The 12,705-nt window shown below is 44.7% G+C and overlaps 1 protein-coding gene across 1 annotated transcript in view; it reads right to left on the bottom strand.

Annotated features, from left to right (window-relative positions):
- The window catches only part of kcnq5a (potassium voltage-gated channel, KQT-like subfamily, member 5a), a 323,005-nt gene that overhangs the window by 34,969 nt on the left and 275,331 nt on the right, over window positions 1-12,705 (bottom strand). Inside the window, exon 10 of the mRNA XM_073056700.1 lies at window positions 11,401-11,457. Within this exon, the coding sequence (XP_072912801.1) occupies window positions 11,401-11,457 (57 nt within the window). The remainder of the gene's footprint in view (window positions 1-11,400; window positions 11,458-12,705) is intronic.

A 12,705-nucleotide genomic window follows, 5' to 3' on the forward strand; every position in this document is an offset into this window, starting at 1 on the left:
CTCTGCATTTGAATGTCTCCAAGGAGCAAATGTATTTTCCAAGATAGATCTGTGCAATCCGAGAGAGGGATGAGTGGAAGACAGCATTCAACATCTCCATTGGCCACGATATGATGCTTTTTGGTCTGGCCAGTGCTCCTGCTCTTTTTCAGGGCCTAGTCAATGATGAGCTCTGGTACATGTTGAATCAGTTTAGTTTCAAGTATTTGTACAACATTCTTAACTATTCCCGCTCTTACCAGGAGCAAGTCCAGCATGTCTGGAGGTTTCTCAGAAGGCTCTTCGAGATCAACCTTTATGCTAAGCCAGAGAAGTGTGAGTTCCATTAAGAAGTGGTGTCATTTTGGGCTATATTCTTACCTCTTCCAATGTCCAAATGGACCCACGTAAATTTTGGGCAGTCACAGTATAGCCTAAACTATGTACGTCAACCAGGCAAGGCTGGCCATGGACTTTGCAAACTTCTGTTTGCTGCTTCATCAGAAACTTCAGTTCCATTGCGGCCACCAAGAAGACCTCTGCAGGATTCCTATGGACAAGTGAAGCAGTCAAAGCACTCTCAGAACTAACGTGGCACTTCACCAGTGCCTCGATGCTGCAACATCCAGATCCATCCCATCCATTCATCATTGGATTTGATGCCTCAGGTGTTGGCATTGGAGCTGTACTCTTCTAGTGTTATTCTCTGGATAATTGGCTGCACCCCTGTGCTTTTCTTTCCCATTGCTTGATCCCTGCTGAATGTTACTACCGAGAACTTCGAGCTGTCAAGGAGGCCCTGGAAGCATGGTGACCCTGGTTGGAGGGGGCAGAGATGCCCTTTCTGGTCTGGACAAGAGCCTCTCCTATATTTGAGAAAGATTGAAACTTAGAGGCAAATGCGGAAGAGAGTGAGTAGTGTTACGCCTGTGCCCCCCTCCTTTTTGAGAATCGCAAGATTGCTATTAAGTCGGGGCAGGAGACCCAGGAAATGAGAGAGAGACGTTTGGAATGTCCTGGCCCTCCGCGATACAAAGCCACGGAAAAGGTCATTGTCTCTTGGAGATGGAATTGTGTATTGAGTACTATGCTTCGCGGAAGCCCTCAGGCAACGTGGGCTGGTTGGGGGATGGCATCATTCCACCCTGAGTGACATCTGAGACCCCGTGAGTGGGGATAAAAGAGGGTCTGGGGAACAGCCCCTTTAGACGCACCAGAAGAAACGCTAGAACTCCTGTAACAGCGTAATAGCGGAAGCCGGTGGAAAAGCCCACGTGCGTCCTTTTTCATTTGCCTCGGAATTGGTGGGTCTTGCCACGGAAGAACGGCTTTAGCTAACACAAAGGGGAAATCAGCCCCCACCGACTCTCAAAGGATTGACATCATAAAAGGAATGGGCAAGTTTAAACCCTCTCTCTTGACTCCAACCAAAGGCTGCAGCCTGCAGTTTGAATGAACTTGAGTGACTTTTATATTTCCATCGGACAATACATTATCCCCTAGACAACGATAGAGCTATTTCTTATTGATTATTATTATACCCGCGCTTTTAGATTTAGTATTGATGACGTATATTATCTGTATGTTTGCATTGGTATTAATTTTGTGTATTTCATCAATAAATACTGTTAAAAATAGTACCATCAGACTTCAACGGACCTCTCTATCTTTGCTGGTAAGTGACCCAGTTACGGGATACGTAACAATTGGGGTTCTTGTCTCGAGATTTGACACCAAATTGGGAGGCCAGTGAATTGGGCTTGTAAGTCCAAACTTGGATCTGGTTACGCGGGTAGCCAGACGGGAAACCAGCAAAGATGAACGTGGATGAATTTATAGAAAACCCGACTCTAGAGGCGCTAGAGGCGGCCAACAAATCGGACTTGATAAATCTGGCAAAAGGGCTAAACCTCGCAGAGGTGAAGTTGTCCATGAAAAAGCGGGAGGTGCGAAGGGCAATAACTCAGTATTATATTGGGAAGAATGTGTTTGCAGCTGAGGTATTGGAAAATATCCCTGAAAAGGTACCAGCTAGTGGGACGGCTCAGTTAGAGTTGGAGAAATTAAGGTTGGAACATACAATTAAGTTAAAGCAGCTGGAAGCAGCTGAGAAGGAGAAAGAAAGAGCCGAGAGAGAGAAAGAAAGGGCCGACAAACAAAGGGAGCATGCGCTCCAGCTAAAGGAGTTAGAGGTGAAACAGGAGCATGAGCTCCAGCTAAAGGTGTTAGAGGTGAAAAGGGAGCAGGAAATCCAGTTAAAACAGCTGGAAGCAGCTGAAAAAGAGATGGAGAGAGCTGAGAAAGAAAAGGAAAGAGCCGAGAAGGAGAGGGAGGCAGAGAAACAGAGGAAACATGACTTGGAGATGGAGAAGTTAAGGCAAGAGTGAAGAGATCAAGGGTCAGACTGAGAGGAGCGGTTTAATGTTAGTCGGGAGTTGAGGTTAGTACCTCCGTTCAAGAAGACGGATGTTGATAGTTATTTCTTGCTTTTTGAGAAGGTGGCAGTGATTCAGAAGTGGCCCAGAGATCAGTGGGTGGCGCTGTTACAAAGTGTGTTAAAAGGGAAGGCACAATGAGCATATGCGGCGTTGTCCATGGAGGAGGAAGAGGCGGAGAGTTATGACAAAGTAAAAGCGGCCATTCTCCGGAGTTATGAATTGGTACCTGAAGCGTATAGACAAAAGTTCAGAAATTTAAAGAAAGGGTGCAATCAGACGTATACCGAGTTTGCCTATGAGAAGGGTGTGCTCTTGGACCGTTGGTGCACCGCAGAAATAGTGGAAGAGGATTTTTGGCGTCTCAGGGAGTTAATTCTGATTGAGGAATTTAAAGGTTGTGTTTCGGAGGATATCCGGATGTATTTGAATGAGAAGCCGAATAAGCCCATCTCAGAATTTGCTAGGTTCGCAGATGAATATGCCCTAACCCACAAGACAAAGTTTTCCTCGAATAAAAGTTCCCAGAGAGACCGTGGGAACGATAGAGAAAGTCCACCGGCTGAGGCAGAGGTCCCGCCGGGAGCTAGTGGTAAGGTTGGAGAGGAGAGGCAAGACGGCCAGAGATTTCCGGGCTTGACCTGTTTTAATTGTGGAAAGGGGGGGCATATTACATCTAGGTGCTTTGCTCCGAAGAAAGAGACAGGAAAAGGGAAAGCAGCAGTCCCTATCGGATGTGCCGTGGTAATCAGTAAATCAACAAGAGAGCCCCGGGTAGACAGAGTACGAGAAGGGTCTGAGACTTGTATGTCAAACGGAACCGTGTCTGTGAGGGAGGGAGGCACCCCAGTTCCAGTACGGATCTGGAGAGACACGGGCGCTGAACTATCATTGATCAGCAGTAAGGTACTAGATTTTGGTCGCAAGACGGGAATGGTAGCTGTGAAAGGAATAGGAAAAGGGACGGAAATGGTGCCCTTGCATAAGATCATTATGAATTGCGAGCTAGTCTCTGGACCAGTTGAAATGGGGGTGCGATCAGAATTCCTGAGAACTGACACGGACGTCCTTCTGGGTAACGATTTAGCCGGTGGTAAGGTTTGGTCGGCAATGACGCTGACAAAACAGCCTGTGAGTGTTGAGGCTCCGCCCCTAGATTCCAAGATCTATCCCGCATGCGCGGTCGCTCTCAGCATGTCAAGAAAGGCAGCTGAGAACGAGAGCAGTTTAAATCAGGCCAGTATCAGTTTGGCCGAGACGTTTTTACCGACCCTGTACCAAGGGGGGGGGGGGGGAACGGAGAATAGGAAAGTGAAAGAGAGTAAGGGAGAGGAGGTAGACCTTCCCTTAGCGAGGAGAAAAGTTCTGGAGGCACGAAATAAAGATGAGAAACAGATAGAGCTGTTAAAAGGTCCAGAGTTGGACATAGATGATCTGTCTGGTTTGGCAGAACTGTTTGAAGAAGCTGAAAATTCTAAAGGTGTTCCCGATAATGAAATGTGGGCAGTCCAAGATGAAAAGGGTGCCCTTACCTTGAAGAAGTCTGCTGGGTTGGCAGATGAGGTTGTTTCAGCCCGCGGGGTTGAGTTAACTCCGGAAGGGAGTTGCCCAGAGAGTAGCTGGGAGAATCAGGGGAATTTAGAATTTGGACCGGGTACGGGTATTGAAAGCCTGGAAGAGGCAAATGTCCCATTTGAGTGTGTCCAAGATGTGGATGCACATGGTACTGAACCTAGTAATGGAGCTCAGAAAAAGTCTGAGGTATTTGATTCAGTTGAAAAGGAATGCAGTCCTTGTGGGTCAGATGGACTTGGTTCAGTGAAGAAAGGGTTAACCTTGGTAATAGTGGGAAGTGAGAGTTCCCAGGTGTTTGTGCTCGAAGGTGTGTTAAAAGTTAGTGAGGAGATCAAAGGTGGTGAGATGAATATTATTATTGAAGGAAAAGGGAAATATGTAGTTCCCAAATTGAATGAAGAAAATTTAAAGGCTGGACTGATATTAGAAGCAACAACCAGGTTACAGCGACAATGGCTTGGTACCACAAAGCCTGTGAATCAATTACAGGTTGAGTTGGAAGGTAAAGGAGCCCCACACGCTATTGTTATTCCAGAGTGTGGTGTGAAAAGACAGAATTTGAAATGCTGTTTGAACAAAGAGTTTAAACTGAAAACTAATAGCCTGAAGGGTCCCAAAGAGAAAACTAGCAACTTGCATAAAATTAAAGAATTGGGTGGAAATTCAGAAGATGGTCTAAGTTTGGAACACATTGTTGATAAAATAACTCCAATGGAAGGAGCGGACGAAAGCCTATTTCGCCAGGGTGCACAAGCTCCCCACGTGGGAATTAACCGGAAAAGAGGCGAGGGTTAATGGGGACGCCATTTTTAAATAGCAGAAGCCGGTTTTAAGGGATTTCAACAAAGCATGTGAATAATAAAAGACAACCCCCATGGAAGCCTGCCTGTTAAGTTTGAAAGCAACATAAAGATAAGTATTTGCATGAATTTTTGTAGTATACCCGTAAGCTAAGATCACAACTCTTTAGTTTTGTTTGCTAAAGAAAAATAAGACCTAAAAAAATAGGTGGTTATTAAATTGGAGTCTGATGCTACAAGACTTTAGTAAGGTACAAGATGTTAAGATATTAAAGGAAGTGACAATGCAATCGGTAACCATCTAGATACTGAATTGAATGTATAACTGTATTACTCTGTAGAAAAAAAAACTTTGGTATTGTGTTAGATTCTAAAATCCTGTAAGACTCTGTATTACTTCGTTTTTTTCCGATGGTAAAAAACGCGTTGAAGAAAGGGGGTGTTACGCCTGTGCCCCCCTCCTTTTTGAGAATTGCAAGATCGCTATTAAGTCGGGGCAGGAGACCCAGGAAATGAGAGAGAGACGTTTGGAATGTCCTGGCCCTCCGTGATACAAAGCCACGGAAAAGGTCATTGTCTCTTGGAGATGGAATTGTGTATTGAGTACTATGCTTCGTGGAAGCCCTCAGGCAACGTGGGCTGGTTGGGAGATGGCATCATTCCACCCTGAGTGACATCTGAGACCCCGTGAGTGGGGATAAAAGAGGGTCTGGGGAACAGCCCCTTTAGACGCACCAGAAGAAATGCTAGAAATCCTGTAACAGCGTAATAGCGGAAGCCGGTGGAAAAGCCCACGTGCGTCCTTTTCCATTTGCCTCGGAATTGGTGGGTCTTGCCACGGAAGAACGGCTTTAGCTAACACAAAGGGGAAATCAGCCCCCACCGACTCTTGAAGGATTGAGATCATAAAAGGAATGGGCAAGTTTAAACCCTCTCTCTTGACTCCAACCAAAGGCTGCAGCCTGCAGTTTGAATGAACTTGAGTGACTTTTATATTTCCATCGGACAATACATTATCCCCTAGACAACGATAGAGCTATTTCTTATTGATTATTATTATACCCACGCTTTTAGATTTAGTATTGACGACGTATATTATCTGTATGTTTGCATTGGTATTAATTTTGTGTATTTCATCAATAAATACTGTTAAAAATAGTACCATCAGACTTCAACGGACCTCTCTATCTTTGCTGGTAAGTGACCCAGTTACGGGGTACGTAACAGTAGTTCTTGGAGTGGCCGCTGGTTTGTGTTGGTTCTCTCAAGGGGGCCGCTGGTTCGTGTTGGTTTTTTCAAAGGAGCCGTAGATTTGTGTTGGTTCTCTTGAAGGGGCTGCTGGTTCGTGTTGGTTTTCTCAAAGGGGCCACTGGTTTGTGTCACTTCCCTTGAAGGAGCTGGTGGTTTGTAACACTTCCCTCAGAGGGACTGCTGGTTCATGTCACTTCCCTTGGAGAGTCCAGTGGGCCCCAATGCTCTTGGAGGGCCCAATGGTTCATGTCGCTGCCCTTGGAGGGTTGGCTGGTTTGTGTCGCTTCCCTCAAAGTGGCTGCTGTTTGGTATTGCTTCACTCGATACTGCCCTTAGAGATCTTATCAATATGTAAAATTATGAAAGGGATAGATAGGATAGAGGCAGGAAAGTTGTTTCCACTGGTAGCTGAGACTAGAACTAGGGGATATAGCCTCAAGATTCGGAAGAGTAGATTTAGGATGGAGATGAGGAGGAACTGCTTTTCCCAAAGGGTGGTGAATCTGTGACATTCTCTGCCCGATGAAGCAGTGGAGGCTACCTCAGTAAATATATTTAAGACAACGTTGCATAATGGGGAATTAAGCGTTATGGGGAAAACACAGGTAGATGGAGATGAGTCCATGGTCAGATCAGCCATGATCTTATTGAATGGCAGAGCAGGCTTGACGGGCTAGATGGCTGACTCCTGCTCCTATTCTTATGTTCTTTAAATGCTGTGTCCTGATGCCCTTGGGGGGGCCGCTGGGCTCTGATGCTCTTAGATATATTATTGAAATTCTAAGATTTATGGATTGACCTCTTTCAGTTCTATGTTTTTTTTCGTGTTCTTACCCATTCTTTCTTGTTGCCAATTTGCAAGCTGCGGTTTTGGGTGATCTGTTAATTTTTGTGCAAGGGAGGGGCTTGGGGGTTGTGAGTTTTTCTTTCTTTTTCTTTTTGTGATTGATGTCTTTTTTTTCAACTACTTCTGTGGTTTCTGTATTTTATGGCTACCCGGAGAAGACGAATCTCAGAGTTGTGTTCTGTATACATATTTTGATAATAAAATGAACCTCTGAATCTTAGAATATTTGGGACACAAGACTCAACTCCAGTCAAGCTGGTTGGGCTCTCTTATTCATCTGGTTTAATTTCACCTTCACTTACCATCCTGGCAGCAAGAATACCAAGGCCGATGTACTCTCCCATCAGTTTGATGCATTTGAGGACACCCATTGCTCATCCATTGCAGCTCCAGTGATTTGGCAGATGTGAGAGCTGCTCAACGCTCAGATTCAAGCCCAGGTGGGGGACCTCCCAAGCAACTGTTTGCTCCTACCATGGCGCACCCCAGAGTATTGGAATGGGGTCACTCTTCCCATCTGATTGACCAACCAGGAACTCAACGGATCTTGGAATTTATAAAGGAAAGATTTGGTGGCTGTCTGTGTCCCAGGATGTCAATGACCTTGTCTCTGCCTGTCTCACTTGTGCCCAGAGTAAGACATCATGTCAGCATCCTGCTGGTCCCATCTCTCGGTGGATTTTAGCACTGTTCTGCCCCCATCAGATGAGTCCACATTCTGGTAGCTGTAGACTGGGTCTCTAAAGCAGTGCCCAAGCTCCCATCAGCTCATGATACTGACACCTTCATGGTTCAGCATGTGTTCAGGCTGCATTGTTTCCCTCAGCACATAGTGTCTGATTGAGGACCACAGCTCATGACCCATTTTTGGAAGGCCTTCTGTTCTCTTTTTGGAGCCACAGCCACCACAAATTTAATGGACAGACTGAGGGAGTGAATCAGTAGCTGGAGACAACCCTGTGCTGCCTTGTCTCTTTCAACCCTTTGTCCTGGAGTTTCCAATTGGTTTGGGCAGAGATTGTCGCAATAACCTCCACTGGCATGTCCCACTTTGAATGCCTGAAGAGATTCCAGCCACCGCTTTTCCCCGACCAAGAGATTGATGTGGGAGTTCCTGCTGCTGAACAGTTGGTTCAACATTACAAGGACAGATGGAGATGGGCCAGGGCTTTTCTGCTGTGCACTCAGAAGCAATATGTCCGATACACTGACAGGTGAGAGCCCTCAAGTCAGGGGAGTAAGTCTGGCTGGTGTCTAAAGATCTTCTTTTGAAAGTTGAGAGCTGTAAATTGTCCCCACACTGTGTGGGACCATTTGTGGTGGAGAAGGCCACCAACAGAATTTCATATCGGCTGCAGCAACAATCATTAATGAAGATCCATTTTCTCAGCCCCTCCACCTCCCTGTTCGGTGGATGGGTCCCTGGTCTATTCTGTGCGGCGCCTCCTGGTATCTCGCCTGGTGTGGGGCAGGGTCCGGCATCTTGTGGATTGGGAGGGGTATGGCCCCGGGGAACATTCTTGTCGATTGGGAGGGGTATGGCCCCGGGGAACATTCTTGTGTTTCAGCCAATGACACCCTGGACAAGTGTCTCATCCGGGACTTCCAGTGGGCACAGGTCTCTGGTGCCTTGGGAGCAGTGCCTAGGAAGTGGGACCCTGCCACAACCACGGACTCTACTATGAAATCAGGGAGCAGGCTACTGAACAGAGTTGGCAATCATGCTCGTGAGTATACATGTTTCAACTAATTGTGTTTCATTATGGTTGTAGTTAATTCCCTTCCTCTGATTTCAGTCTTGTTGAGTCTTGACTAAAGCACAGCAATGTCAAAACTCCTTGCTTACCTTTATCCTTGTTCAGGGAACAAAGATTACTGGTTAGATTGACATTGTAAAGGAGGGGTGTTTACTTAGCCTTAAGCTATTGCTTTTGAGCCGCAGTATTGGCATTAGTTTTAAGTTCGAGAGTTTTATTTAATGGTCTTGTTAGCCCTGCGTTAATTGTTTTTCCTTTTATTCTGCACAGTTCTACAGTTCTCATTAAAGTTTGGTGAACTGTCCATCCGCTTCAGCGTCTCTCCCTCTGTATTTGGGCTATAACTGAACACTTGTGTCACTGGGTTACAATGGGACATTGACAGGATACAAAGCTAGACTAAAAGTGGCAGATGGAGTTCAATCTGAAAAAGTGTGAGGCGATTCATTTTGGATGTTGAACTTCAAGGTAAAGGGTTACTGACAGGATTTTTAACAATGCGGAGGAACAGAGAGTGGCGTGTGTGGAACACTGTTATGTTGCAATGGTACACTTTTGTACCACTGCAACATAACATCTCAACTTTTATACTCAATGCCTTGACTGATGAAGGTAGCATGACAAACGCCTTCTTCATTACCCTGGGAACCATGGACTCATAGGTCCCATTGTCCTTAAGAGTTAAAATGTGCAGATACACACAGCAGTCACTTTAATAAGTACCTCCTTGTACCCAATAAAGAGGCCACTGAGCGTACGTTTGTGGTCTTCTGCTGCCGTAGCCCATCCACTTCAAGGTTTGGCATGTGGTGTGTTCAGAGATGCTCTTCTGCATGGCTATCTGAATTAATGTCACCTTCCTGTCAGCTTGACCCAGTCTGGCCATTCTCCTCTGACTTCTCTCATTGACAAGGTCTTTTCACCCACAGAGCTGCTGCTCACTGGATTTTGTTTTTGTTTTTCACACCATTCTCTATAAACTCTAAAGACTGTTGTGCATGAAAATCACAAGAGATCAGCTGTTTCTGGGGTACTCAAACCTCCCCGTCTAGCACCAAGAATCATTCCACAGTAGAAGTCCACATAGATCACATTTCTTCCCCATTCTGATGTTTTGTCTGAACAACAATTGAGCTTCTTGACCACATTTGCATGCTTTTATGCTTTGAGTTGCTGCCACATGATTGTCTGATTAGATATTTGCGTCAATGAACAGGTGTACAGGTGTATCTAATAAAGTGGCCACTGAGTGTCTGTCGCTCCTGTTGCCAGGGAATAGTTTATACCATGCCCTATGAAATGTGCTAAACACAAATTACCATAAAGTAGTCACATAATGGTTCCAGTCACATCATATGGTAGAAATTATGTAAACCAATTGGAAGATTCAAATTTTACAAAGCTCTTCAAACTTGCTTCGAGCATGAAGTTTGATAATGAAGAGCCCTGACTGAGGATTAGTCCTGGAAGAATCAAGGGAAATATTGCAAGAAAATGCCTTAGTATAGAGGGTTGTTAGAAAGTGAACGATTTATCATGAGGATAAGATTGTAAGAAGGGAATTGGACAACTACTGAACTATATCTGACTAGTGTTCTGCCAAATGTTTCCTGGTCTGCGAAGCCTCTTCTGTCCAAAGTCACAAGTACCAAATTCTTGACTGTCTGCTTCTTGTGAGCAATGAGCAGGATTCAAATGACAGAAGCTTCATGCTGAATGCAACAGTTTTGTGAGCATGCAGAGTGCACAGAAGTCAGGTCGAGGGGTGCAGTTAAACACATGCATTCCTTGCAGACAGCTAAAGGTGTGAACAGCCCCTGCAGTTAATGAACAGTCCCCAGAGAGAGATTCAGCTCCACATCATGGGCAGTGTTTTATTATACATGGTGAATAATAGCCCTTTCATTGTACCTGTATTTACCCACAAACCTTCTACAGGGTTTTCCCTGCACTTCCTGCTAGTCAGTAATACATGTTTTAAAGTTAAAAAATATCTCAACTCTCCAATAATAAGTAAAACTTGAAAAAAAATTATTGTCAATGGCTGTAAAAGTTAATGTTCAACACCAGAGAAATTGTCTGATGTGGATTAATATTTAAAGATTAAAGATAGTTAAGAAGATTAAAATAAAGACAAGAAGGAACAGGCCGAAACTCATTTTGGCACGTTTGCTGCCTATCATACAAAGGCATTAGGCACGTATCACTGTGTATATCAGACGCATGTTTCCCAGTAGGATAAAATGGAAGATAGGGTATACTTTCTTCATTTTAGTTGCCCACGTGTGCTTAAAGAACTTGCTGTTTGGTTCTCAGTGCAGAGATGATGAATGCTGACGGCCAACTCTAACACAAAATCCAGCCAATGGGTTTCATGGAAGGGCCATTGTGGCTGTGGGGTATCATTACAAGAATCTTCCTGAGTGCTGTTCAGTAACTGGGAGAGACCTTTGTCCCATTTCTGCATTGAACTGGGGACAATGCTGAGAAAAGCAGCTACCATAGTCCAACCTAGTTAGTTGGGATCTGCAACCAGCAAGCAAGGTATGAGCGGGTAAAAGGAAGGAGGGGACAGGTGAAAGAGAAAGAGGAAGGGAGAAGGGAGAATATGGAAGACCAAGCAAACAGTCCCATAAACAATTAAAGCTTCTAGGAAGTTTTATATGAAAGCCCCTTAATAGAGCAGTAGGGGATAATTGAGCATGCAGCTGTTGTTAGCAGCATTCCCAAAGACCATGTGAGCAGATACTGGATACCTATATTTCCGGGAGGTGTATGTCCTGAAGAGCTTCTGCTTATTATTAAAGGGCTTACTAGGAAGTGAGGGGAGATAGAGGAGTATTTTAAAAACGGACCAATGCACCAAACAGTTTGAGTAATCATGTCTGACGATAACCTTTCCTTCCTCCTACTATCACTTTTCACAGCAACCTTGTATTTTGGCTAAGAGATAATGCATGCCTGGGGTGGGGAGCCTCTCTTATAATGCGGGCAGAGGACATTATATCAGGATTGGCTAATCCTTTCATCTCAATATCGGGGATCAAGTTCCTGCTGGCACCTCAGCTTTTGCTGATGGCTTAGAACTGGTTGATTATGAAAGGATGTTTGAGACCTAGGGGCTGCAGAGCATAAGATAAATTCTTGGGTGGGGAGGGAGCATAATTATGTACAGCAGCTAAGTGACTAAGTATGCAGACAATATGAAGTTAGGTAGATGGACAGGTACAGTTATAGAAGCAGGGAGTTTGAAGGACTTAGAAAGATTAGGAGAATGGGTTAAGAAGCGGCAGGTGGAATATAGTGTAGGGTTGTGTATGGTCATGCACTTTGGTCGAAGGAATAGTGGCATAGAATATTTTCTAAATGGGGAGAAAATTATGAAATCAAAGGTGTGTAGAGATTTGGGATTCCTTGTGCAGAATTCCCCAAAGGTTAACTTGTAGGTTACATCATTGGTAAAGAAGGGAAATGAAATGTTAGCATTCATTTTGAGAGGAAAAAATATTAAAGCAGGAATGTAATGCCGAGGCTTTATAAAGCACTGGTCAGGCTGCATTTGGTGGATTGTGAGCAATATTGGGCCCTTCATCTAAGGAAGGATGTGTAGGCTGGAGAGATTCCAGAGGAGGTTCATGAGAATGATCCCAGGAATGAAAGGATTAACGTATGAGCAGAATTTGATGGCTCTGGACTTGTACTTACTGGAGTTTAGAAAAATGAGGAGGGATGTCATTGAAATCTACCAAAAAGCCTAGATAGAGTGGATGTGGAGAGGATGTTTGCTGTGGAGGGAGTCTAGGACCAGAGGGCACAGACTCAGAATACAAGGACCTCCTTATGTAACAGATGAGGTGAAATTTCTTTAGCCAAAGAATGGTGAATCTGTGGAATTCATTGCAATGGATGGCTGTGGAGGCTAAGTCATTGTGTATATTTAAAGTGGAGGTTGACAGATTTTTGATTAGTAAGGGTGTCAAAGGTTATGGGGAGAATGGGGTTGAGAGGGATAATGAATCAGCTGTTTGAATGGTGGAGCAGACACAATAGGCTGAATGGCT

This window comes from Hemitrygon akajei, chromosome 9 (assembly GCF_048418815.1).
Source record: "Hemitrygon akajei chromosome 9, sHemAka1.3, whole genome shotgun sequence".
In the NCBI taxonomy this organism is placed as follows: domain Eukaryota; kingdom Metazoa; phylum Chordata; class Chondrichthyes; order Myliobatiformes; family Dasyatidae; genus Hemitrygon; species Hemitrygon akajei.